At 58.6% G+C, this 25,693-nt stretch overlaps 9 protein-coding genes across 9 annotated transcripts; 5 read left to right on the forward strand and 4 right to left on the reverse strand.

Moving 5' to 3' along the window:
- Nucleotides 1–271: 271 nt before the first annotated feature.
- On the reverse strand, nt 272–1,420 carry BXZ73DRAFT_78954 (ubiquitin-conjugating enzyme/RWD-like protein; the record flags this gene model as incomplete). The annotated part of the gene is made up of 5 exons (XM_048022975.1): nt 272–718; nt 781–1,028; nt 1,085–1,162; nt 1,227–1,359; nt 1,418–1,420. 5 exons carry the CDS (start codon nt 1,418–1,420, stop codon nt 272–274), a joined length of 909 nt encoding a protein of 302 aa, XP_047876005.1.
- Nucleotides 1,421–1,858: 438 nt separating this feature from the next.
- Nucleotides 1,859–3,744, forward strand: BXZ73DRAFT_49930 (adenylosuccinate lyase; the record flags this gene model as incomplete). Its single annotated transcript, XM_048020344.1, has 8 exons — nt 1,859–1,896; nt 1,950–1,992; nt 2,040–2,147; nt 2,201–2,319; nt 2,375–2,404; nt 2,470–2,773; nt 2,832–3,389; nt 3,490–3,744. 8 exons carry the CDS (start codon nt 1,859–1,861, stop codon nt 3,742–3,744), a joined length of 1,455 nt encoding a protein of 484 aa, XP_047876006.1.
- A 2,801-nt stretch (nt 3,745–6,545) lies between these two features.
- On the reverse strand, nt 6,546–7,005 carry BXZ73DRAFT_78956 (uncharacterized protein; the record flags this gene model as incomplete). Its single annotated transcript, XM_048022976.1, has 2 exons — nt 6,546–6,761; nt 6,826–7,005. 2 exons carry the CDS (start codon nt 7,003–7,005, stop codon nt 6,546–6,548), a joined length of 396 nt encoding a protein of 131 aa, XP_047876007.1.
- A 1,110-nt stretch (nt 7,006–8,115) lies between these two features.
- Nucleotides 8,116–8,620, reverse strand: BXZ73DRAFT_91064 (signal recognition particle, SRP9/SRP14 subunit; the record flags this gene model as incomplete). Its single annotated transcript, XM_048025841.1, has 3 exons — nt 8,116–8,340; nt 8,411–8,488; nt 8,549–8,620. 3 exons carry the CDS (start codon nt 8,618–8,620, stop codon nt 8,116–8,118), a joined length of 375 nt encoding a protein of 124 aa, XP_047876008.1.
- A 297-nt stretch (nt 8,621–8,917) lies between these two features.
- Nucleotides 8,918–10,631, forward strand: BXZ73DRAFT_91065 (mitochondrial carrier; the record flags this gene model as incomplete). The annotated part of the gene is made up of 12 exons (XM_048025842.1): nt 8,918–8,942; nt 8,997–9,071; nt 9,130–9,134; nt 9,198–9,284; nt 9,362–9,429; nt 9,510–9,657; nt 9,772–9,847; nt 9,908–9,941; nt 10,004–10,073; nt 10,134–10,196; nt 10,333–10,540; nt 10,609–10,631. The coding sequence occupies 12 exons, from the start codon at nt 8,918–8,920 to the stop codon at nt 10,629–10,631; spliced, it is 882 nt and encodes a 293-aa protein (XP_047876009.1).
- Nucleotides 10,632–12,381: 1,750 nt separating this feature from the next.
- Nucleotides 12,382–13,402, forward strand: BXZ73DRAFT_103157 (uncharacterized protein; the record flags this gene model as incomplete). The annotated part of the gene is made up of 2 exons (XM_048015487.1): nt 12,382–13,309; nt 13,374–13,402. The coding sequence occupies 2 exons, from the start codon at nt 12,382–12,384 to the stop codon at nt 13,400–13,402; spliced, it is 957 nt and encodes a 318-aa protein (XP_047876010.1).
- A 1,417-nt stretch (nt 13,403–14,819) lies between these two features.
- BXZ73DRAFT_49814 (uncharacterized protein) lies at nt 14,820–16,669 on the forward strand (the record flags this gene model as incomplete). The annotated part of the gene is made up of 4 exons (XM_048020326.1): nt 14,820–15,838; nt 16,028–16,146; nt 16,199–16,383; nt 16,442–16,669. Coding segments are annotated over 4 exons (1,551 nt in total), but the record flags the coding sequence as incomplete, so codon positions are not given.
- Nucleotides 16,670–18,089: 1,420 nt separating this feature from the next.
- On the forward strand, nt 18,090–20,816 carry BXZ73DRAFT_103159 (uncharacterized protein; the record flags this gene model as incomplete). Its single annotated transcript, XM_048015488.1, has 7 exons — nt 18,090–18,150; nt 18,302–18,414; nt 18,493–18,851; nt 18,908–19,315; nt 19,405–19,649; nt 19,707–19,789; nt 19,959–20,816. 7 exons carry the CDS (start codon nt 18,090–18,092, stop codon nt 20,814–20,816), a joined length of 2,127 nt encoding a protein of 708 aa, XP_047876012.1.
- A 1,046-nt stretch (nt 20,817–21,862) lies between these two features.
- BXZ73DRAFT_49839 (beta-lactamase/transpeptidase-like protein) lies at nt 21,863–23,873 on the reverse strand (the record flags this gene model as incomplete). The annotated part of the gene is made up of 5 exons (XM_048020331.1): nt 21,863–22,376; nt 22,432–22,613; nt 22,668–23,108; nt 23,186–23,554; nt 23,613–23,873. 5 exons carry the CDS (start codon nt 23,871–23,873, stop codon nt 21,863–21,865), a joined length of 1,767 nt encoding a protein of 588 aa, XP_047876013.1.
- Between the last annotated feature and the right edge of the window lie 1,820 nt (nt 23,874–25,693).

Raw genomic sequence — 25,693 nt, forward strand, 5'->3', positions numbered from 1 at the left:
CATACATATATGCTCATCGTTTCCTTTGGCCGCGTTCGCGTGGCCTCTCGGTGTTGGACATCTCAAGACATGCACCATAGTATCTACTCCCCCTCGTCATAAAATCTGTGCCGCAAATCACATTGAAAGCAGGAAAGCATGATGCGCGTATTGAATCATATGTCACAGCTAGCTAGAGGCATACATCGTCATAACAGATCCAGACCTCATACATATAGCGTCCCAAGCGACCGCGCAACCCCGGCAGGAGACCGCGACCGCACCTCGCGCCTCACAGTCGCTTGAGAGCCTTCTTCCGCTTCTCGCCCGTCGCGCCACTCGCGACCGCCGCACGCTTGACCGCCTTCGTACCTGTGGGCGCGCCGGCTGCGGCGGCCTCGCTCTTCGCGCCCGAGCCTGCAGCCGGCACGCGCGGCGCGACGTTGGCGTCCGCCGTCGCGAGCGGGGATGGGGAGACGTGGCGCTCCTTCGCGGTGGACACGGACTTCTCGGGGGAAAACGAGGACGCGGAAGGGGAGGTCGTGAACGTGTTCTCGCCAGAAGGGTGAAGGGGTGCTGACAATGATGGAGCGGAGGTTGACTTCGATGGGGGCTTTGAGGGAGGTGCGGGTGGTGGCGTGGGTGTGGATGGTGCGGGGGACATGGAGGCTGACGTTGATGTGGTAGGGTCGGGTGGAGGGGCTGACCGCGATGGCGTGTTGAACTCAGCTGGCCGAACCTACGTACAAGGGGGAGGGGATTTGATGGTGGGACGCAGGAGGAGCATGAGATGGGACGTACCTTTGGTGTCGCATGCACGCTGGTGATGAGCTTCGCGCGGTCGCAATAGCTCTGGTAGTCCTCCAGCAAGAGTTTGCCTGCCTCCTCGTCCAACGCCGACTCCGGGTTAGGGTAGATGAGAAGACACTTGACGGTCACGAGGATGTGACCGATGCCGTACGACGACTTCCAGTCCTTCTTCAATGTATTGACACAGATCTCGCCAGCAGAAGACACGTTGGGATGAAATATTTTGGTAGCAAACCAACCTGGGCATCGAAGGGCTCGTCAGAGTCACTCTAAACCTAGGAGGCAGATAACGCACATTTTGGCGGTGCAGCAGGGAATTCTTCGGTGAAGTTGAACCTTACCCTGAAGTAGCCACCTGCGTACGGTGTGCCATCTGTAGCGCGAATCGACGCGTCAACGGGGCGGAAATGAACAGGAATCATCAAGCATAGACGTACCAGGGCCCTCAACAATTCCCGTCACGTCCAACATGTTGTCCTCGTTGACCACGACGCGTATCCCATCTGGGGGGTTGGTTCGGAGTTCATTGAGTTCGCGCATGAGGCGACGGAGAACAGCAGGAGGAACAGCCTGTTGTATGCACCATATCGTCAGTGGGAGTCAGCAGCGCGCAACTGGAGGTACGTACCATGGTTAGAAGAGCGGAAGGAGGAGGAGGGTGTTCGTGTTCGAGTCGGTGCGAAGTCAACCAGGGTAACGCCCGATGTCATCTCCGACCTCGTGTTGCCGCTCGGACCTGGTCACGTCGTGACCCCGGATCAGTGTCACCCTCCGATGGCGTCACGATTCTGTCCTCCACCGTTACTAACACGACATGTAAAGACATCGAGATTTTGGTGACTCGTGCTGAAGTACTGAATTAATGAAGTCCTCTCTCAGCTTTTGCACTGTTATGTTCCCCGTAACTTGCCAACCACCAGAGGGTCGTTAAGTGGAAGCGCCACGGCCCGCGACGCAATCGGTTAGATTATCTACAGCCACTGTAGATCTCGTCAAGATCTCAGGCTTTTTGCCCCGGCCCGCTCTCTCCTCTTCCACCAACCACAACGTACTCGGCACTCGCCCAGCCATGGATCCAAACGATACCTACCAGACGCCGCTCTCAAGGTTCCATCCACCCTTGCTTTAGCAGTGAACGCACGAACCTGATCTTGCGACAGTCGCTATGCAAGCAAGGAAATGGCGCACCTGTTCTCCGCGGCTGTATGCGCATCATCCGTGGCCCAGAGCATTCGCTGACTCACTCGTAGAACCGTTTCCATACGTGGAGGAAACTGTGGCTCAGCCTCGCTGTCGCAGAGAAGGAGCTCGGTCTCCCGATACCAGACGAAGCCATCGAGCAGATGAAGGCGAACCTCGTGAGTGACTCAATTTTCGCGTCGTGATCCCGCCATACCCACACGCGATACAGCATTTGGACGCGCAACAGTTCGAGATTGCGGCCGCCGAGGAGAAGAAGAGACGTCATGATGTTATGGCGCACGTTCACACTTTTGGTCAGGTCGCGCCTGCCGCGGCGGGGATCATCCAGTGAGTAGCATCGCGCGCTTTCAGAACTCCAGCGTTCACGCGACCCGAATCTTAGTCTCGGCGCGACCTCGTGTTATGTGACCGAGTGCGTCCCTTCCATCCTCGGTATCCGCACGGTAGCCTAATGTTAACACCTGACTCGGGCCACAGCAACGCCGACCTCATCTTCCTCCGCGAGGCGCTCACCTTCCTCTTGCAAAAGCTCGCCGTCGTCATCCAGCGCTTCTCCAAGTTCGCTGAAGAATATCGCGCCCTACCTACACTCGGTTTTACCCACTTCCAACCTGCGCAACTCACCACGGTCGGCAAGCGCGCCACGCTCTGGATCCAGGAGCTTCTTTGGGATCTTCGCAACATCAAGCGCGCTCGCGATGATCTTGGCTTCCGAGGCGTCAAGGGCACCACTGGCACGCAAGCTAGCTTCCTTGCGCTCTTTGACGGAGATCATGAAAAGGTTAGTTCGCTACCTTCTTTACAGTCGCATATAGTCTGAATCATGGTATGTCGATCAGGTGGAGGAACTCGACCGACGCGTGACCGCTCTCTCCGGTTTCACGTACGCGTACCCTGTCACTTCGCAGACGTATTCGCGCAAGATCGACATCGACGTCCTCGCCCCTCTTGCCTCCCTCGGCGCGACCGCGCACAAGCTCGCGACGGATCTCCGCCTCCTCGCGAACCTGAAGGAGATCGAAGAACCATTCGAGTCGACGCAGATCGGTTCCTCCGCGATGGCGTACAAACGCAACCCGATGCGCTCCGAGCGTGTCTGCTCGCTCGCGCGTCACCTCATGGTCCTCCAGCAGAACGCGCTCGGAACGGCGAGCGTGCAGTGGCTCGAACGCACGCTGGACGACAGCGCGAACCGTCGCGTGTCGCTCCCCGAGGCGTTCCTCACCGCGGACATTGTGCTCACGACACTCCAGAACGTGTCCGAGGGCCTGGTCGTGTACCCGAAAGTTATCGCACGCCGGATCGCGCAGGAGCTGCCGTTCATGGCGACGGAGAACATTATCATGGCCATCGTCAAGGCGGGCGGCGACCGCCAGGAAGCGCACGAGAAGATTCGGGTGAGTGCTTCCCGAAGTGCCGTTCCTTCATTTCCGCCGCCTTCTCTGCCTCTCTCCCTGTTTTTTTTCTGACTACAGCGTGTTCACCGCGCCCTGTCAGGTTCTCTCGCACGAGGCCGCGCACCAGGTGAAGCAACTCGGACTCGACAACGACCTGATCGAGCGCGTGCGCGCGGACGCGTACTTCGACCCAATCAAGGGGCAGCTCGACGCGCTTCTCGACCCGTCGACGTTCATTGGGCGCGCACCCGAACAGGTCGACAAGTTCCTCAAGGAGTGGGTCACGCCCGCGCTTGAGGACGCTGAGCTAAAGCAGGCACTCGAGAAGGCTGGCAAAGCAGAGCTGAACGTGTAGAACGTTGGGCGTGGATATGAAGAGAAGTAACTTGAATACCGAAGCTAGAAGTACATAGCAGTATAGGATACGCGCGTGTATTACTCACGAGGCGTGTGCTTGGAGTGCCCATGACGAGAAGCTCGAAGAAGGCTCGAGGGTGACAAACCATGCATCTAGCCATGCCATGAGCGATGCATGGACTCGGGTCACATCCATGCCACCAGGAAACACGAGACGCGACACGGGCTTGCGCCTCAAGTTGGTGCGTTGCGCCCACCTCCTCGGTCGACTTTGACGACCGTGCGCACAGGATCCAGATATCGCGCGCCCGCGATACACTGATGGTGTCCGTGAAACGCGGCCACAGCCCAGAGCCTGGAAGGTCATGGGAGCGCCGCGACTGGTGCTGCGGTGTTCCAGAGCTCCACCACGCGGTATCTTGAAATCTTCGAGGTGTTTCATCCCTGGAAGACGTGACAGAAAACTTCGACGTCCCGGAGTCGCCTTTGGGGTCTGGCCACAGTGCAGTGGCCAACTTCATCCAGCGAGGAGCCGCAAGGACGCTCGAGCCGCTGACATCCGACATTCGACCTATCGTCTCTGCATGAAGATCGCCCAATCTGTGTTGCAGTCGGTGAGTACGGATCGAATGTGATCGTCTCTAATCCTGAAGCTTTCTTAGGATGATGCACGGTCGGAAGACTACGGAGGTGTGCGGTGCTAGACGGCAGGCTACCCCGCACTTCCCCACGGGGCGCGGCGCCCCTGAGGCAACGAGACCGAGAATGGGCCGCCACAGCCGCGCGGGGGTCTATTCAATCCCGCTTGCATCCGCGATGTCCCGTGTCCCCCACCGCCCTCACGAGCTCGTGGGCGCGGGGATGATATAAACACTGCGTCTCCCTGCTCCGCCCGATCTCTCCACCCCGCTCTTGTCCCTTCCCCTCACCTCGCCCTGGCGTGTCCCCGCCGCCTCTGCACTCTGGCTCGTACTCCTATCTAATCGCCCCCGCTGCTTAGAGTCTACCGCCGTCTGCACAGGCGCCGCTGCAGTATCTATTCCTTTAGACACCCCTGAGCCACATCGGACGCGATCATGGTGTGTGCCACTCCCATGCGCTGTCCAGCCGCGACTCATCCACCTGTTCCTGCAGCCGGCCCATGATGACCAGCGCCGCAGCAACGACGACGCTCACGTTTTGAGTCTCCGTCTTGCGCTCGGAACCATCCTCTCTCCTGTGAGTACCGCCTCTCTCCTCCGGAAATCCACTTCCGCAGCATCCTTCTCCCCTCCTGCCCCTCTACTCTACGCGCACGGATATCCCTGATGCACCATACCTCCAGAAACGCCCCCACATCTCCCGCTCCTCCACCGCGACGTCCGGGACCGCGAGCCCCGCCCTCCACTCGCCGCACCACTCGGTCCCCCTCTCGCCCTCGCCCTCCTCCACCGGCCTGCCCCACACGCACGCGCACACCCCGCACGTGCACTCGCACCTCAACCCGTCGCACTCGGCACCACCCTCCCCTCCTGCGGCCGCGCACCCCGCGCCGCTCCCGCTCACGGACGGCGCGATCGTGCCCGACGCGCACGCGGCGGCGGCCGCCGCGGGGACGATGACCCCCGGCGCGCGCGCGCACTTCGTCGAGACGCTGCAGTCGAAGAAGTCGTGGGACGCGCTCGTCCACGGCTCGTGGTGCTGAGGGAGAGAGCCGCGCGATGACGCCATTCCACCTTCGTCGCAGCTGCTCCAGCACCGACGCGTGCTTGGGTCGCCGTGCTAGATCATCCCCAGCCCCCCGCTCTTCCAGAGGTCTGCCCTCGGATTCCATTTACCATCCCTCCACGCCGTCCTCGTCCCAAATCCGCGCCATCGCCATCGCTCACGAGTCCACCACGCCCAACCCCGACCCTGCGCGCGCCGACTGTGTCCTCGCTCTCGCCACGCTCGGTTCACGGACACGCCGATATTGTGTTGTTTTACTGTACTCTTATGTCCGCTCTGCTGTAGCTATCACCTTGGATGCCTCGTTTTATATTTTATGTGCACTCTTGTTTTACATACTACCTTTTTTGGAGTTTAGAGCGATCGATCGGCCGGTTGGTCTTGGGTTGGCGAGCTGCGTGGTCGGTTACATACGTTGGGCACTTGCGTTGGGTTGGCTTGTCGTGTGTGTACGTACTTTAGGACTGCGTTGTCCACACCCCCACCTCACGAATGTCACGTCGTGTTTTATGAAATGGTCTGCCGTCTCCCGGAGTCGAACCCATGCTGCGAGGAAGGTCCGGCAGTGCCTGAATCAGCGCCGCGAAACTCGGACTCCGTCCCAACTTCATCTAGGCAAGAGCGGAGTTTTCTAGCTTCCTCTGTTCAAGCCTATACGAAAAAGCAAGCCGGTTGTTTCGGTGCAACTCGGACTGTCCTGGATCTCCCTAGGGGGTGAAACGATAGTCCACGGTAGTTGCTCCACCAAAAACAAAAACAAAAACTCGGACTCCATACACGTCGAGTGGATATATCATACGAAGATTCCGGAACGATTGTACATCATGTTTTGCCGCGATATGTTCCATTGCCACTTGGAACATTGCGATGGCCGTCGTATATGGAACTCCGCCGATATAAATGGTGCATTCACTTCAATTGTACCGGCATACATCCATGTAGTACAGTAGCTCGATTTTAACAGCGAACCACAATGATTCACCCATCCATCCAGCCATCCCTGCAAAGGAGTTCAGCACGTGTCACAGCAGCGAGAAGCGAGTCCCACCAAAATCTGCACTCAAGACCCCATGGACGGACTCCACGGCCCATTCAAGCGAGGGCGAACGCCGCGCCGACGGCAAGCAGCCCCGCGAGCGTGCCCGCGGCCGCCGGGTGCGCCCCCGCCGCGCCGTTACCCAGCACGCACCCGTCCGTCTGGCAAGTGAACCTTCGGGCACCCGTCAGCGATCGATCCCGCGACGCCTCGAAAAGTGAGGACGCGCTCACCCGGGGTCGCAGTATCTCCCGTCTGTCGTCGGTGTCGGTCTGAGGTCAGCGTCGCGAGGGGATGGGGGAAGGGGCGGGAGACGGGCGCACTGGCGCAGCACACAGATCCGTCGAGCGGGTAGCACGATCCTTCGGAGCAGAGGGCGAAGCCGTCCGAGCACTCGTCGCTGTCGTTGTCGCGCGGGAGGAGCGTTGCGGGCGTGGAGGTGCGGCGGCCTGGGGCGGTGCTGGCGAGGGTGGCCGAGAGGAAGGGGAGGAGGAGGAGGGCGCGGTGGGCGAGCATGGTGTTGGTGGTGGTGGTGATGGTGGTAGTGGCGGTGGTGATGATGATGATGATGATGGGGTGGTATGAGTTGAGGTGGGGCTTGGAGGAGCGGATGAGATGAGGAAGGTGGGGAGGGTGCTGAGGTTTTATGGGCGGATGGGAAGTGAGTTCTTCATTGTTGTGGGAAGCCCATGCAGTCTGTAGCCTGTCATGCCAGACATCTTGGGTGGATTCGAGCGACAGCCCAACCACAAATGTGGCCCCCTAGAGCGAAATCACTTCCATATTGGTCGTCTCTGTCGGGACCACAGCGGCACCAATGCCGCTTGAGCATGAAAGGAAGGTAGCTGACCTCTAGGCATGATCACCCATCCCCTTTTCGTCGTACCTCCTCAAGGGGCTGGTCCAACTTGAGGGGTTGTTGGCAGGGCAGCACAGAAGGCAATCACGTGATGTGAGTGCCCTCCCCAGCTCGCTCCACGAGGAGGCACGAGGAAAAGGGGATAAATGATACTGAATCCTTGACCGTCGCCGCCTCCTGTAACTGTACCGCGAGGTGTCGCTCGCGCCCACGCGGCGGGACAACGCCGTTGCTTGACAGTCGATGCCCCGGACTGGTTGGGAGCATATGCATGGTCCAAGATGTGTGCGCTTACACTGTGGAGAAAGCAACGTGTGACTGAAACGATGTGCCAGTACCGTTTTGCAGCGGTCGGTACGGAGTACATCTGGTATGTGACAGCGGGGCATCGCCCGCTAAGCCACACGGGGACTGTCGAACATCTTGGATGAGCGCTCTATCCTAATCGCTGACTGGACGACGCACCTGTGCGGCCCCACCATCCTCCATGGTAACCATCGTACTCGATAGGACCGAGGGGGAGGGGAAGCAGACGGAGCTACCGCCGAGTGTCAGAAGGGCCTCACGAAGTTGATGGTAAATGGGAGGGCCTCTTCGCGATGCTCTCCCATACATTACCGATCTCTTGCAGGCCGAGGGCGAGAACGAGCACCCGAGGATCGTAGATGGAGTGTGATTAAGGATCGCCGTAGAATGACGCAGATGTACAGCGCATGAAAGGTTCAAGAAATCTGACCTGGATCGCATACATCCTATCCGCCATCCATCTACTTTTTCTTCTTCGGTTTCTTTTTCTTCACCCCTCCCGCTGGACCGGCTGGTGCGGGCACAGAGGGCGCAGTGTCCTGAGGTGCACTTGGCGCGGGTTGAGGAGCGGCGGGGGCGGGCGACGCCTGCGTCGGACGCTTGTTCTGCATCTTCTGCATCAGAGTGAGGTTGAGGGCATCGAAGCGGTTAAGGAAGACGGAGGAATGTGTCTTGAACTTCAAGCACTGCGATCACGGGTGACGCCGCGCGAAAGTGAGTTTTAAGTCGAGCGAGATGGCGCGCACGGGTACGCACGGTGGTGTTGTCGGTGATCTTGAGGACGAGCTTGCCCTGGCCGTCTGCCGACTGCCTCCACTTGACGCAGTAGCGCGTCTGGGGATCGGGGAGATTGGAGATCAGCGCGCGAAGGGGAGGTCGGAGAGCGATGCTGACCGTGTTGGGAGACTTGTCATAGAGGGCCTCCGCGGCCTCTTGGTATTCCTGCCAGGACGAGATGTAGACCATGGCAGGAGCAGAGCAGCCTCAGCGCGTCGCCTGCCGCGAGCCCGGCTCGGTCACTCGCGGGTGCCTGTCTGTGACCGAGCGCATCACAGTGACGTGACGCGCTGGTCTCGTGCCTCGCTCGATCGTGTGGCACGGCGTGGCCCGACCGTCCGAGCCCGAAGGATCCGATCGCGCCTTTTCGCCTCATCTGGTCACGATGGCCCCGACCCCGCCCTTCCCCAATGGATATTTTATACATAGCCCTCAGCGCTCAGCGCCAGCCCCGCACTCGCACGACTTCTCCTCCTCCTCCCCGCCATGTCCGACGCGTTCCAGCGAAAGCGTGAGCTCCGTCGCCACTTGCTCTCGGCCTCCGTCCACTCACGAACCTCCGCAGCCCTCCCCTTCATTGCCAACTTCACGGCCGGTGCCATCGCGGGCATTTCAGAGATCCTGACCTTCTACCCTCTCGGTCAGTGACGTCTCTGTCTTCCCGTCCGCCGGCTGGCTATATGCGTCTTCGTCCACAGATGTCGTCAGTACTTCGCCGCTCCTCTTATCCTTCGTGTCTTCACGCGTCCCTTGTCTGTGTTTCTAGGTCAAGACGCGCATGCAGCTTGCCACCGGGCGGAGCAAGATGGGGGTCGTGACCAGCTTCCGGACCATCATTCGGGAAGAAGGGTACGTCCCCCTCAGTCGCGCATACACTCACTCTTACAATTCACCTTGGTTTCGCCCTCGGTGCGCTCTCCTCATGCGCAGGTTCGGCCGTTTGTACCGTGGCTTGGTGCCCCATTGCTCATGGAGGCCCCCAAGCGCGCGACTAAGTTGTACGTCCCTGTTCCTCCGCACGTCCTGCGCCTCCACTCCCGCTTATTTCCACTCTCGCCACCTTTCCTCCGCCGCATAGCGCCGCCAACGACTTCTGGGGCAAGTCCTTCCTTTCTCTCACTGGCAAGACAAAAATGGACCAGTCCCTGGCAACTGCGACCGGCTGCATGGCCGGGGTTACGGAGAGTGTGGTTGTTGTGCCTTTTGAGCTCGTGAAAATCAAGTGCGTCACGCTTCCTTCTTCACCTTCTCCCGCTTGTGCGTCGGCCCGAGCACGCCGAAAGCGCGGCTATGGTCCGCAAGTGATGGCAGCAGCGACTGATGATGCCCGGCATTTGCAGGCTGCAGGACAAGTCGAGCACCTTAAGGGCCCGCTGGACGTCATTAAACAGGTAGTTGCGAAAGATGGCCTCCTTGGTGCGCCATGCCGACCTCGTGCCCGGATGCATCTATACTGATTCACCCCACGGATTGAAGGGCTCTACGCGGGGATGGAGGCGACAATGTGGAGGTACGTTCTGACCTTTGTCGGGAACGGAGCAGGACTGCTCACGCACCCATGATCGTGCACAGGCACTTATGGTGGAACGGAGGCTACTTCGGCAGTATCTTCCAAGTCCGGGCGATGCTTCCCAAGCCTGAGGTATGTCTCAAATCGACACTGACGCCCGTTCTTCGCCCCTGCTGACTGTCATGGTCGCAGTCCAACTCGCAAAGACTGACAAACGACCTGATTGCGGGGACGATCGGAGGGACGATCGGTACAGTGATTAACACACCGTGAGTTTGTACTCCCTTGCCTCACACTCCGTCTGACTGTGGTGCGTATCTCAGATTCGATGTGAGTGGATGCGCCGTGGTGGCTTCCAATTCGATCTAATATCCTGCTCGCCGCGTTGCAGGTCATCAAATCGCGCATACAGTCGGTGACCAAGGTGCCTGGCGTCGTCCCGAAGTACAACTGGACGTATCCTGCGCTTGTGACGATGGCTCGTGAGGAGGGTCTTGCTTCGCTATACAAGGGTTTCGTGCCGAAGGTCATGCGTCTCGCACCCGGAGGCGGTCTCCTCCTGCTGGTCGTTGAGGCGACGCTGAACATGTTCCGCCAAGGTACGTAGTGCTTGTCAGACACGCAGGACGACCGCTCACAATGCCCACTGTGATCCTTTCTCCATCAGCTCTCGGACCACCGTACATCTAGACTTGCATAGAACACCCTGACACTCCGCCGCTTCTGCCTTGGTGCCGACGATAACGCGCAGGCCCTGGTGACGGAGGTATCGTTATTGAACCGTACGGCCCTCTCACAGTGTTGCAGCAGTCATTTGCACCGTCACTCACGCTTCCCACCACGCACATAAAAGTGAATCGGAGCTCGGGTCCGCCCTTCATGTAGATCAGGACACACATTACCTACCCGGATATGTATACCATCGTAGACTAATGGCAATCTACAGCTTGAAACCCTTCGAATGAAGCAGTTACATCCTGTCTTGCTATGCGGCCATGTCCCACATTGTTCTGGCAGGGCCGCTTCACTTACAGCCTCGACTTTCTCAACGGTACAAGTGTCGCGAGTGAATTGTTATGCTGATCACTGGCCAGTAGATGATGATTCCTAGTTCAAGTAGTAGACACTTATCCGACCTCATGTCCTCGAAGGATGTTACCTTCTTTTCGTGGTGAGGTCATTGTCTCGAAAATGTTCCATCAGACTGACTGGACGCGTAATATAGCTCCTCCAAGTGCCCCAAGCGCCGCACACCTGATCGGAGTATGATCGAAGTCTGGGCTCAACGAAGAAGCGCCGAGTGAAGTGGCCGCGCGCCGACTGCTGCGTGACCCCTGTGTCTATCGCCTCTCCTGCACATCCCTCCAACGCTGGTTTCAAACCACAGGTAAGATCCTCTGGCATTCGGTAGCAACCATAGCATTAACACCATCGGAAACCGCAGAGATCCCATGGCAACATGCATATATTCCGAACCCATGGAGCTCCTGCGCCGATTTATGATCTCCCTCTTTCCCTCTGCATTCTCCCTCTTTCCCTCCGCCTTCTCCATCGTTCTATCCGTCTTCTATGTCTTCCCCTCTGCCGAACGGACCACAAGAAGTCTGCGCGCCTTCACGTCGCTCGATGGCGACGTTCTCCTGGAGATATGCGCACGTCTGGATCGCAAAGCGGCATTGGACTTTGCCATCACTTGCAAGAGCGTGTACCCCATTGCCATCTCACGCGTTCTCGCCTGTCCACTTACCATCGGATGGCCTTTGTGTAGGCTTCCGCGGCTCCGCGAAGCCTTGCTATCCACAGATCCCCGGTTGCCTGGCGTACAGCTTCGTGTTGCAAGCATACGATCGTTGGAGATTGAGAACGGACTATCCAGTGGACAATTCCGTATCGTTGCTGGACTCCTAGATGGCGCGCCAAGAATACGCTCCATCACTCTTCCCCAGTTTGATTCCCTCGTCACACTTGAACCCAGTTTCCTACAGGCTTTCGGCGCTCTGGAGAATCTTACAGACCTAAACCTCACCCTCGACGAATGCAAACCGCACTCGATCACCTTCCCCTCGACCTTTCCAGCTAGAACCATACAGAAATTGACGTTGAATCTCCGCCGCCGCTGGTGTATCGTTGACAAGTGCTCGACGCCGAAAGCCTTCTTTGCGGCACTCCCCAGTTCCCCAACCTTCATACCCTTGCAGTCACGTGGAGAGAATTGGAGCACCCTTTTGCGGCGGCCTCTGGTGACCTTTCGACAAACATAAGTCTATCTTCCGTCCGTTCACTTTCTTTGGAGGTCGAGAACGCTGCCGTCCCCTTGATCCTCCCAGCCTTCCCCAAACTCGATCATCTGCATATTCGCCTGATTCGCCAGCCTCGCAACGACATCGCAATTGTGCCTCAAATCCGTCCACTGCCACCGCTCCGTTCCCTGACATACGTCATGCAAGGCTGCCCTCCCTTCCACATCGCTCGGTGCTTGAGCCGCGTTCTTCACATCACTTACTACGCCACCAAACCCCGGCGGGGTCTCGACCCCTCTTCCGTATATGTCTTCCACCCATTAGACGAAGCCGAGCGCACCGAGTTCTTCACGCTCGTCGGAAACGCGCGTCCGGTCGCGCTCACGCTCGAGGTCGCCGTCGGAACGCTGCTGCCGAGCTCGCTGTTGGAGTTCTTCGCGCCCCCAGAGCCGCCCACTTGGCTCGTCCCCGCGCTCTGGCGCGCGCTGCCGCCGGAGTCGGCGTCAGGCATCCGCTCGCTCGAGCTCACCCTGAACTGCGTCGACACGGCCGACATCGCCTCATTGGTGAGTCGCCGACACGCCCCCCTCGCGCCCCCACCCCGCTCACCCGCGTCCCACCTCGCCCGGCACGCACGCGTGCGGCAGGAGCGCGACGTCCCCCGCGCGCTCGCCGCGCTCCCCAACCTCGTCCACGTCGGGATCACCCTGCCCCCGCACGCGCGCACCGAACACTACTTCGGCGACCACCCCATCCACCTCCACGCGGCGCCGCTCCCGCTCGAGAGCGCGCTCGAGCGGGAGGTCTGCCGCATCGACGTGCTGCAGCAGCTGCGGCGGCGCCTCCCGGAGGCGCTCCCGCGCCTGCGCGTGCTGATGCTCGCGCACGCCGCGCCCGTCGTCGGCCGGACCACGGGCGGCACCGGGGAGAGCTGGACGTCGGAGGTGCTGCTCAAGCGGCTGTTCGCCCTCACTGATGGGTGGGCGGCGGAGCGGCGGTGGTGGCGGGTCGAGCGGACGGCGGGAGACAGGAACGCGCCGGTCTTGGAGGAGATTTGGGAGGACTACGGGGAGTGGGCGCGGGAGATCGTGAGGGGCGAGGAGTTTGGGACGGGCGCGGCTCTGGACGGTGAGTGGTTGAGCGGGTTGTGTGGTGATGAGGTGGGGACGCTGGTACTCATCTGCATGTGCAGCTTTCTTTGCAAAGATGCAACCCAAGTGAGGTTGCGTTGAAGGATGCGCGCATGTGGCCCAAGATGCGAAGAATCCTCATGGAAGTCGTTGTTTTTTTCCGTGTACCTAGCCCAAGGGTCAAACTCCTCGATCGAAACGACGATCCATCATCATCTCAATTCCTCAGACAGGCTCAAAAGCTTCTTATAACTATGCGGTTCTCTGTACACATGCTCACGCTCGTCGGGTGCCAAGCCAAGCAAAAATCCATCCTCTGTTTGTTGGCTCTCGTTCCAAAGGGACGTTGCTATTACGAAGAATATGTGGTGTCAGAAATCCGACTCAGAATGGCCATGTGCGCCTATTCAGCAAATGGCACACCCCGGCGCACCTTCCCACGGCTTCTTTCCGCATCCGCCACCCACAACCGGCAAGACTCGGATGGCGGCTGCAACGCGAAACAAGGCACGGTGCACAACCACACTACCAGCTGAACTTCAAACTCCATGGCACTTGGAATCTTCAGTGAACACACAGCCCAGGCAGTCGAGCCTCGGGGCCTCAATTAGATCTTCCTGAGTAATGAACAGTGCGAAAACGTTGCCCGATGGAATCTGACAGTCTTTGTAGAATTCCACAGAGGACCATGGCCACCCTGCCACTACTGTACACGGTGGTCCAAACTGGAGACCGCTCAGTCAAACAATGAAGGGGCAATATGACTCGCGGCTCGCCAGCCCGTGGTTGCAGCGTGCAATGGGCGCTCCGCGCCTGCCGGTGATGGCCGAAAAGACGAACATGGTCGATGCACTTGGCGCTCACCGCTCTTGCTCTAGCACCACATTCATCTCCGACTCCCATTGTCGTCTGCACCCGCGTTGGTAAAACAAAGGCACTTATCGTGTGAACAGGGCTTGGGCGCAACTCGTGGTGTTTCGCTTTTCTCATTCCAACCACTATTTGAGCCACCCGACCACCCAGACCATCTCGCCATTGCTATAAGATCTCTCCAGGTCACTCCGCTGGTACGTGCCGTTCTCTTCCCACTCACCATGAGCGAAAGCATCCCTCGGGATGGGCATTCTCATAAAAGTCTTCCCTTCCTCTCAGTCGGCACCCCGATTATCCCTCATCACGCCTCCACCTCCGCTGCCGATACCGGTAAACACGACGCAAAGCAGTACCGTCAAAAGCTCTCCAGCGACATGGCCAACAAGTCGATCAGCATGCCCATTGAAAGTTTCATCGAAACCTTTCTGAACGATCCAAACCTCCCTGCGCTACACGGGGTGCCCCCGGCCAGGAACCCATTCGCGGGTCTCATGCGTGCAACCTCCATGCGAGAAGACAAGGTTGTCGCGAAGTTCGTGAGTGTGATCTATGCGATCTCTATGCGATAAAATCGACTTAGTATCGTACCTTAGACTTCTGCGATCAACAGTGCCAACCTCGTTCCGGGATTGACGATGGCGACCAGCGAGAAGAAAGCGGACGAAGCGAATCTCCCCGACGCGAAGGATCCCGACTATGATGCAAACGTGGCGAAGATCGTCCGGGAACATAACAAGCAGAAGATCGATGGCGCTCTCTACGCCTCCGACCACACGCCGACCGACGATCGACCCCATTGGGCGGACCAGGTCGTGCCCATCGAGTTCAAACAGGGCAAAGCCTTCCTGGACCCCTTCGACGACAGGGAGCGCGATGGCGACGCCAGCGCCGCCTCCCGCAAGAAGGTGCGCGGCCAGATCGCCCATTACGTCGAGTCGGTGCTCCTCGATCAGCACCGCACCTTCCTCTTCTTCATCTTCGTCCTCGGCCGCAAGATTCGCTTCACTCGCTGGGACTACTCTGGCGTCGTCATCACCCCCCTCATCGACTACTACCAACAGTGGGAAACAACTTGCGACATACTCCAACGTATCGCCTTCCTCGCCTGTCACGGGCGCGGCGAGGGCGTCGGATTCGACCCCACCGCCGAACGACTCCGGGAGGGTCATGATCTCTTCACCAAGATGACCGAGGTCGCCAAATCGAAGCCGACCGACGTTGACCACACCGAGCGCAAACTGAAGGACGACGAGCTCCTCGAAGTCGAAGGGGACATCACCTTCACCTACGTCCGCGATCGGTTTCGCGAGTCGATCCGGAAGGGGCCGCGGTACGCGCTGTCGGTTCCCGACGAGGACGGCGGCCAGAGGATCATCCTCGTCGGGCGAGCCGAGTTCGCGGCTGGTGGCGCTACGGGGCGGTTCACCCGCGGCTACGTCGGGTACGACACGAAGACGGGCCTCTTCGTGTGGCTCAAGGATACGTGGCGCCCGGACTACAAGGGGCTGGCGAAGGAAGGCGACACGCTCAAGGAGCTCTACGCAGCGAACGTCACGAACATTCCGACGCTGGTTTGCCACGGCGACATCGGCGAGCAAGTCACCCGGACTCATGACTTCTGGACGAAGCGTCACGACGAAGAGCTCGACGATATGTTCGACGATGCTTCGGATGCCTGCGCCTCTTCTCCTCTGCGTGGCCGCGGTTCTGGGGCGACTGGGTCCTCTTCTCTGCCCAAGAAGTCCGATCACAGCAATGCCAGCAAAAGGAAGCTCGACGACTTCAACAGCTCGCAAGATGTACCGCCTGATGCTGATGGCGACGTCGATCCTGACTTCGACAGTGCTTGCCCGTTGCGGCGCCACCGGCACTACCGTCTTTGTGTCAAAGAGGTCGGACTTCCTCTGGATTCTTTTACGAGTCCGCGCCAATTCGTGACAATAATGGCACATGCGGCAGTAGGTGAGTAACGCGACTGAATATTGTATCACTCGTTTTCACTGTTACTTTACAGCGCACCGCGACGCCTTCAAGGCGGGGGAAACATTGCATCGAGATATCAGCGGCGGCAACATCATCGTCTACCCTCGTGTCCAGGTCGTGAAATCTCGTCTGCTACTGTGGATAGGACTTCTCACCGACTGGGAGCTCGCGAAGAAAACGAACTCGCCGAAAATATGGACGCAACCAGGTCGAACAGTGAGTGTGGTTCTTGTTATGATATCTAGTATTGCCTCTCACTGACGAAATTCTCTAGGGAACTATGCAGTTTATGTCGATTGCCATGTTGGAAGAGAGCGGCAAAGTCGCGGAGCTCTCAGACGACTTAGAGTCGTTCTTCTACGTCATCCTCTACTACCTGGTCCGCTTCGTCAAGTCAGCCTTGGGGACACCGGAGGACATCTTTCACTGGCTTGAAGAGTTTTTCGACAGCTACGTCGTCGAGGGCGGGATGTACACCTGCGGCGCCGCCAAGATGAACACCGCGTACTCTGACCGGCCATCCCTCAGCAAGAAGGGTTCTTTTGGTTTCGGTGCTCCTCTTGACTCACTCATCAAGACGTTTCACATTGCTATCCGCAACTTCTACCACGTCAAGCGATGGAATGAACAGCAGCGGAAGATGCTCGATCCCGAAGGCTCGTTCAGCTCCGCACTTGAGGCGAACCCCGTGGGTCCGTCCAGCCTTGACTCATCCCCTCCCCCCGACGACCTCGAGGAGCGATACCACGCCAACTTAGGAGGCCTCCCCGAAGACGGCCCGTCTGCCAGCGAAACCCTGCAGAGTGGGAACGACGACGACGTCTTGGAGCCCACGTCTGAGCAAAAGGACTCCGCGCTCGTATTCCAGAACTCGGACAGATTCATCCGGGTCCTGCAGGCGTGCATGAGCTTGCCCGCGAAGAACTGGCGGGGCTGCGACATGCCCGCCACTGACCAGCTCCCGGAGCAGTTCTACTCGACGAAGCCGGTCGGGGCGTCGCTCAAGATGGTCGGCCGGCCCAGGACGCGCCGCGCGACGGCGCCTGTTGGCAACGCAGAAACTCCCATGGCTCGCCTGACGAAGAAGGCGAGGATGAGCATTTTGGACGCACGGAAGGCCAGGAGCACTCCGGACATTTAGGCTTGTGTTTGGCCGCGTGTCGGGGTTGCGTTGGCAGGTCTGGATGTCACATTGTGTTTTGCCGCTTGGATGTCTGCCACTATATGACACCTCTTCTACTGTAAATTGGCATAATGGTTGTATTCGCTGTAGTGTATGTAATGTGGCCGTGCCCATTCGAACTCATTCCGCATTCAGATTCGAAGTCTTGCTATGAGGTGGCCCCCTCGATCGAGTTCGCGAGCGCGGCGAAGTTCGGCTCGACGGTTACGAATATTGATACCTCCTGAAGCCCAGTTATAAACAGCCGCAGTCTGGAGTATCCCGAAACCGCCGGCACTGATCAGCGAGTTATTTCAGTTCCACGAAGGCTAATATTGTGAGTCTGGACATTGGCTTGTCATAAATGGCCTGCGACGGCGCGGAATCGAACCAAGCGCAAGGACCAAATGGGCGCTCTGTACTGGTGATTGCCGGAAAACCGAACACATTCACCTCCCGCTCCCATTGTCTTCTCGGATCACGCACCCATCATGTATCATGCCTCAACCCATACTTATATCGCTAGACTCCTTCACTCCAACCGCCACTGGAGCTACCTTGAATCTCAAGGCTTTGCAGTCTCCGACGGTATGTGCTCACTAGCCCCTTTCATAAGAAGTGTAAACATGCCTAGAGATGTCATCTCTTACAAATTCATTCTCTTTTCCCCCCAGGAGGTCGCATTTTATCCTACTTTCACACCCGCACATAATCCGCCGATACCGGTAGACCACGATTATCGTCAGAGGCTCTCGGCGACATGACCTACAAGTTCATCCTCGTGCTGCATGAGAAGTTCCTCCAGAACTTCTTGCACGTTAGTGCAGAGAAGTCCGGCTTGAGCCATTGCCGATGAAAAACCCTTTCGTCGACCTCAAGGACGCAAATACCGCCGAGGACGACAGGTGGTGAGGCATTCGTGAGTGTTGAGCCATATGTGCGCGACCACGTTCACATATCATACCGTGCTAGACTACTGCGATAACCTGCGCGGACTCACTCCAGGTCTGAAGATGCAGACAAGTGTCGAAGTGGGCGCCGGCGAGGCATGCCGACCCGAGGACGAGGACGACGCGGACGAGCAAGTGAACATCAAATTCCGAGAGGACAGAATCCGAGAAGATCGAAGGTGCTCTCTACTACACCGCCAACACTCCCGACAGACCATCTGCCTCACTTGGGCAGACCAGGTCGTACCCATCGAATTCAAGCAAGACAAATCGTACTTGGACCCGTTCGACGACAGGGATGAGAACGGCACTGTGCGCTCTCGCAAGAAGGTCCGCGAACAGCTCGCACACTACGCCGAGACGGTGCTCGTTGAGCAGCACCGCACCTTCCTGTTCTTCATCTTCGTTCTCGGCGCAAATCCGCTTCACCCGTGGGACCAGTCGGGCGTCATCGTCACCCCCTTGGTCGACTACTACGACGACTGGGAGACGACATGCCGACTTCCTTCGGCGTATCGCATTCCTCGTCTGTCGCAATCCCACGGCGAGGAGTCGGATACGACAACACCGCCGTCCGCATCGAACCGGGCAGCCCTCGATGGATCTCATGACCGACGTCTCTGAGAAGCGATCGACCGACGTGGATCATGAAGAGCGCGATCTCCGGGATGACGAGGTCACCGACTCGGAGACTTCACGTTCGCCTACGTCCGGACGCGGTTCCGCAACTCTATCCAGACGGGACCGCGGTACGCGCTCCAGGTCCCCGACGGAAGCGGCATGCGCACGCTCCTCGTCGGACGCCCCGAGTTCACCGCTGGTGGGTCGTCGGGCGTTTCACGCGTGGTTACATCGGGTACGACGAGAAGACGGATCAGTTCTACTGGCTCAAGGATACGTGGCGCGCGGACTACAAAAGGCTCGCTAAAGAAGGCGACACTCTGAAGCGGCTTCAAGAGGCAGGTGTCAAGAACATTCCGACGCTGGTCTGCCATGGCGATATCAACAAGCAGGTCACGCGGACCCACGATTTCTGGTCGGTGCAGCAAGCGTTGTGCATGGACGTCCCTTCAACGCCCCTCCAGCAGCCAACGACGCCTCTCCCTTACACGGCCATCACGATAGCGGCCTTTGCTCCTCCTCGCTGCTTCGGAAGTCTACGGACAGCACGGCCTGCAAGCGGAAGCTCCGCGAGTTCAAGGCGTCTCAAGGGGTCGCTCACGACGACGAAATCAACCCCGACTTCGATGGTGCCTGCCCTCTACGGCGCCACAGACACTATCGCCTTTGCGTCAAAGAGATTGGTCGTCCTCTTGAGTCGTTCACTAGTCCGCGTCAGTTCGTGAGGATCATGCACGACGCGGGATCGGGTGAGTCACCTTCGACCGAGTACTCCTGTGTCAGCTTTCCTCACCGTCGCTGAACAGCACATCGCACCGCCTTTAACCTAGCAAATACTTTGCACCGAGACATCAGTGGTGGTAACATCATCATTTTCCCTCGTGTCAGGGTGGGCAAGAATTTGAAGACGCGGAGACTCCTGTCGACTGGGCTTCTGATCGATTGGGAGCTCGCGAAGAGGACGGACGCGCTCCAGATATGCACCCAACTAGGGCGAACGGCGAGTATCGGTATTCTCTGACCAACTCGCTTTTTGCTAACTTTACGGACTCTTGCAGGGTACCAGGCAATTCATGTCGATCACGATGTTGCTCGGAAGCGGCAAGGTGTCCGAAGTCTCGGACGATCTAGAGTCACTCTTCTACGTCACCCTCTACTACCTGGTTCGCTATGTTCCGTCGAACATCAGGACCTCGGAGGACATCTTCCGCTGGCTGGAAGACATTTTCGACTGCTATGCTGTCAACGGGAATATGTACACCTGTGGCTCGGCGAAGAAGAATGCCTCGTACAAGCTGGGTGGGGAGCTCGCCATCGATGACGACACCTCCTTGTGCTTCCAGTCCCCCCTTGATAAACTCATCAACACTCTGCACCTCGCGCTCAAGAACTTCTACCAACTCAAACGATGGGAGAAGCAACAGCGCTTGCTGAAACCCGTCGATACGTCTCTCGAATCCGCTCTTGCGGCGAGACGCCTCGGTCCCGACGTCCCCTCCTCATCCCCCGTCGCCGATGACGGCCCTGGCGAAGATTACTACGATGTCGACGAGGACGAGGACGACGCGGCCGCTCCCACCGTCGCCTTCGCAGGCGCAAGCGGCCCCATTCCGGAACCCGACGTGAGGGAGCGCACGTCCGCCTCCGTGTTCCAGGACCACTCCGTGTTTCTGCAGGTATACAAGACCTGCATGGGAACGAGCGGCTCGCTGTGGGGAAAACGCAACAAGCTTGCGGCCGACCGCCTGCCCCAGGACTCCTACTCGACGAGGCCGCTCGTGCCCTCGCTGAGACCGTCCGGTCCGCACCGCGCGACGGCGCACGGCTTCGAGGACGGCAAGTCTCCGAAGCGTCGGATGAGTGACGAATCAAGGAACACACCACCCATCCGGCGAAAACGCGTTCACGACTCGTGAAGGAACGACACGTCTCCCCGTCGCCGCTCGCGACCGCGGTCGCGAGCGGCGCCGGACGCAGGCACGCCGCGGGCTATGGGGCGAAGAGCGAGGGCGCGGGCGCGGCTCTGCCAAGAGGCACGAAGGCGGTCAAGCGTGCTGCAGTTACAAGAAACGCGACAGGCGAGAAGCGGAAGAAGGCTTTGAGACGCGAGGTGCGACGGAGTCGCGGCTCTGGGCAGGTGTCGAGGTCGCGCGGCCACTTGGGACCCATGTATCAGGTCTGGATCTGTTTTTGCCATGTATGCGCGTAGCTTGTCGACTTCGCCAACGCTTGAGGCACGCGATCCTCCGGTTGGCCAAGGCTGACCGTTCTGGCAGCGATGCACTACGCTTCGCGGTGCTAATTACACGAAGATAGTCTACCGGAAAGCCTGGCAAGTGCGATCACGTTCCCACAGTTATCTCCTACTGCTTATCGCTCGCCATCCCGCCACCAACGGCTCCTAGGTTTCTTGCTTCGATAAAAAATGGTACAGAGCCACTCAGCACATGGACGTGGTGAGTTCCCATCTGCGCACCGGTATGCTGGACCATCTATGCCCGCCAGATACGCCGCCTCCCCCAGCACGCTCGCCGCGCTCCCAAGCCTCGTTCATGCCAGCAATACCCTGCCCCCGTACCCCACGACACCGGTAGAAGTGCTCCCGCGTGTCGCACGCCGACTTCACCTCCACGCACATCTCCCACTGCTGAACGATACGACTTCGCCACTCAGCGGTCCGGCAAGCTGGCACGCTCGTGGGACAAAGACGGAGTCCCTTTGGTTCAACGATGGGGTTGTCATCTTCACAGCCGGGTCGCGAACGGAAACCCAAGTGCGCTCCTCCCCGCGCTGGGTGGACACGGGCGCTCATTCAAGTCGATAGCTTCCTTTGCGAAGATGAAGCCATATGTAAGGGACGTCTGCGCGATCATGCATGGGCATTAGGCACTGCCTGCAACTGCTGATATTCATTCAATTGTCGTGCCACATACGCATGTGTCATCTTAACACCTACCAAATACTAGCCAACCTTCTCAAACCACGCATCCGCCACCTCCCTCGCGCTCGCCCCCTCGCCAAATCGCCTCCTCCGTGCGTCCACCGCCGCTTGGTCCGTGACGAGCGAGAACCCGAACACCTCTCCACCCCGCACGTCGAACTCCACCGGCCCACCGGACTCGCCCGTCTCGGAGAACCCGAACGCGCTGGTGTTGCGCCCGTAGCCCGTCGGGAAGATGGCGGTGAACGTCGCGTCGAAGGCGTCGCCGCCTGCGTGCTCCATCCGCACGTGCGTCGCCCACACGCTCCGGAAGGCGGCGTAAAGACCGCTCGCGAAGGAAGGCGGCTTTCCGAGCGAAAAGAAGGCCGAGAGGACGTCCTTGCAGTAGGTAGAGGTGGACTCGGCGTGGCAGAGTGCGATGGGCGCGTAGCCGGGGGAGGTGTACAAGCCAGCGTAGCGCGCGATGCTGAGCGACGGAGGGGCGGTGGACGTATTCTTCGCGGCATAGGAGTCGGACAAGGCGACGGGCTTGTCGCTAAATGCTGTCATGTCAGCCAGTCCTATGGTGACCATATGAACGCAAAGCGTACCTAGGATAGATCAGCTTCGTCGGAGGCAGCCCGAGGACATCGTCAAACGTCCGTTTCAAGATCATGCGCGCAGCGAGTGCTTTCTCGTCCGCGTTGCACAGGACAGTGACGCCGATGTTGTTGTCAGGAGAGAACGCAGTGAGGAGGGAGAACCCAGGGATACCACCGCCATGCTCAACGACCTGTATTCATACCGTGAACACCCCCTCGCGTGAACGCATGAGGTCCACACTCACATCAACGCTGCCATACGACCACCTCTCCCAGCCCATGCCGTATCCGAGGATGCTCGCACCAAGGGGCGCACTTGGCTGTCCTTTCGCGACCCAGCGCGCAGTTGTCGTCGCCTCGTACACGCTCTCCGGGAAGAGCATCTGGTTCGAGACGGGGTCGACGCCCTTGTTCAGCCACACCGCCAGCCACTTGACCATGTCCTCCGCGCTCGAGATGACGCCTCCCGCGCCGGCCCCGAAGATGACGGACCCGTCGTTGAACCAGAAAGGGATCCGGCGGCCGTCCTTGTTCCACGAGTGCGCGAGCTTGCCGGACCGCTGGGCGACGGACAGCCAGATGGTCGTGTCGTTCATGTGGAGCCGGCCAAAGATGCGCGTGGAGAGAAAGTCGGCGTACGACATGCCGGAGTACTGCGCGACGAGGTGCGCGCCGAGCATGTACATCTGCGCCGGCGGTGTCAGGCCACTGGTTCAGAACGATGGGGGAGGGGCGCGCAGATGGGGAGACCGAAGAAACGTACCTGGTTGTTGTACGACCACTTCTCGCGCAGCTCATACGCCGACCTGAGCACACGCATCCGCCTAACTATGTCTGCCGCTGTGTCGCCCGGTCCGTAGGCGAAGTCGTGCCGCGGGAGACCCGAGACGTGCCCGAGCACATCGCGGATACTGGCCTTGCGCGTCGTCCATCCGTCCAGCGTCCCGTCGGGTTCTTGCAGCGACCATCCGAGCTCTTCGGGAAGAAGGTCGCGGACTTTGGTGTCCCAGGTGAAGGCAGAGACTGAAGGCGGGAGTGTGGTGGAGTTCTTGCCGCGAGCGAAGTCGTCCATCAGGATGCCGACCGAAGTGGCCAGAAACGCCTTCGAGCATGATGCCATCCCAAAGAGTGTCTGAAAGCCGGCATATATCCATTTTTGTCTCTCTGGAGAGCATAAGCTGGCGACATACCTCGGGGGTGAGATCATATCCGTTGCCCTCCTCCAGCTTCCGCCCTGAGGCCGCCAACTGGTGCACTGGCTGCTTGTCTTCACCCAGACGCACTACGCCAACAGAGACCCCTGGAATAGACGCATTTTGACGGATTTCTTCGATGAAAGAGAGGAGGTCGGAGGAAAACAGTGAAGGACGGTGCGGTGATGGTGGTTGAAGAGGAACCTGTGTTGCCGCCGCTCCCGCTACGACGGCAAGCAGAAAGAGGGTGAGTGCCATCATGTCTCTGCGTTATCTACCTCGGGAGGTTTATAAAGGCTCAGAGATAGGCTCTACGCCATAACCATGAGATGGACTCGGTGGAGGATAAAAGGTAGAAGCCCCAGTTGAGAGCAATTCTGACTCATGATCTCACGGGAACTGCGGAGATGGCGTGTGCGTGATTGAGAAGATAACATGTACTTATCTAACACGAAGGGTGGCGACGATGGTGAGACTTGCGTATCATAAGTACGCCAGAGACCCGTGCCTACATACACATACTTAGCAGTGGTGGCACTAACCCGGGACCGAGTACCGATTCCTGAAGGCCCTACACTAGACTCTCGCCTCAAGGGATTCCGCATGAATGCTCGCGTCGCACTCCTCCTCTCCCGTTTCAAGTGGCCCGTCCTACTCTCATTTTCTCTCGCCTCAAGAGACCCGCATAAACGTCCGCCGCCCACTCCTCCACTTCCATACGCCAGAGAAATTCCAGTTCGCCATACACCCAGTCCGCCCGACTGGAGGGCACGGGACAGGCCAACCACTCGAGGTTTCCGTGCCGTCGTCCGAGATGTTGCTGCCGTTTCTTGACCCGCCTTTCTCGTCTCGATTGTGGGCAGTCTCGTCGGAATCTGACTGTGTCCAGTCGGCTGGGAGCTTGACGTCTTTCCAACGGTCATAGATAGCCATGAGTTCGATCAAGGCGAAAACATCTACGAGGGGGTATGTGTCGGATAATTCAACGCTCACTGCTCCTTGAAAGAGGCGCCAATACTTCGCACCGCTGTTGGCGATGACATAGTGATACGGGATCGGCAGGTGGATGGGACCAAAATCAGTGAACGGGTAGGAGAATTGCTTGACATCCTCGGGTCGGAAGGAACCAGACGACGGATCGCCTGTGTATCTGACAAACGACGAAGAGTCGCGCATGGATTGAAACGCCATCACTTGATACTCGAACATGGTGGCGCCCTCGTAGCACTGATACTGCGTTGAGTACTGTGAGCGGAGTCGCTGGGGAAGAAACTCACCTTGTAGACGTCGCCATCTGCCAGGTTATGCCTAAACAAAGCCATTCTTAGCTTTCTGGTGGTTGGCAACAGGAACCACCCGGCAGACTGGCTGTCGTATATATCAAACGAAGCACGGAGAGTCGCCTGGACTGAGATGGAACTAAGCGCATGAAGTCGTGGTCAGAACCATCACTCACGTATTATGCTATTGTTGATGTCATTGATGTCGAATGAGTTGCGCGGAAGTCCCCACGAGTACTCGAGCCTGTTGAGCTGCAACAAGTCAGACAAGAGCGGCGGAGTGTAGCTAAATGGCGTATAAGTTTGCGAGATGTGGCAGGGGAGACAGATAGACACGCTGCAGCTCGGCCATACTGCTCGGAACACCAGTGACTGCGCAACATTGCGGACGCCTATCGGCCGACTGTGACGGGACAGTCGTGCCGGCGTTGTTCTGGGCTGCATATAGAGAAGAAGTTATGATGATACCGGAGGGCTTTTGTGGCTCATCACGGCGATATGTTTCTTTCCACCATAGACGTTGGCACTTGATGATTTTGGCCGCCACAGGACAGATTATTGATGTGGTCTACCAATGAAGTGAAGATCGAACTTGATTTCACCACGTATATACCAGGGTATTCTTGCCGTCTGAGTGACAGTCACCCGATAGTCGACAGAGGTGTTTGGATCGAAGGGTCGCCGAATTCAGAATCAAGTCCGACGCGGGGGCGCAAGCTCATCAAACGGCACTCCTGCAGGCACGATCACATTCCCTCCACCATCCACCACCATGTCCACCGGCTCTCGGCGTGACCG

This window comes from Epithele typhae, assembly GCF_022376455.1.
Source record: "Epithele typhae strain CBS 203.58 chromosome Unknown BXZ73scaffold_38, whole genome shotgun sequence".
In the NCBI taxonomy this organism is placed as follows: Eukaryota; Fungi; Basidiomycota; class Agaricomycetes; order Polyporales; family Epitheliaceae; genus Epithele; species Epithele typhae.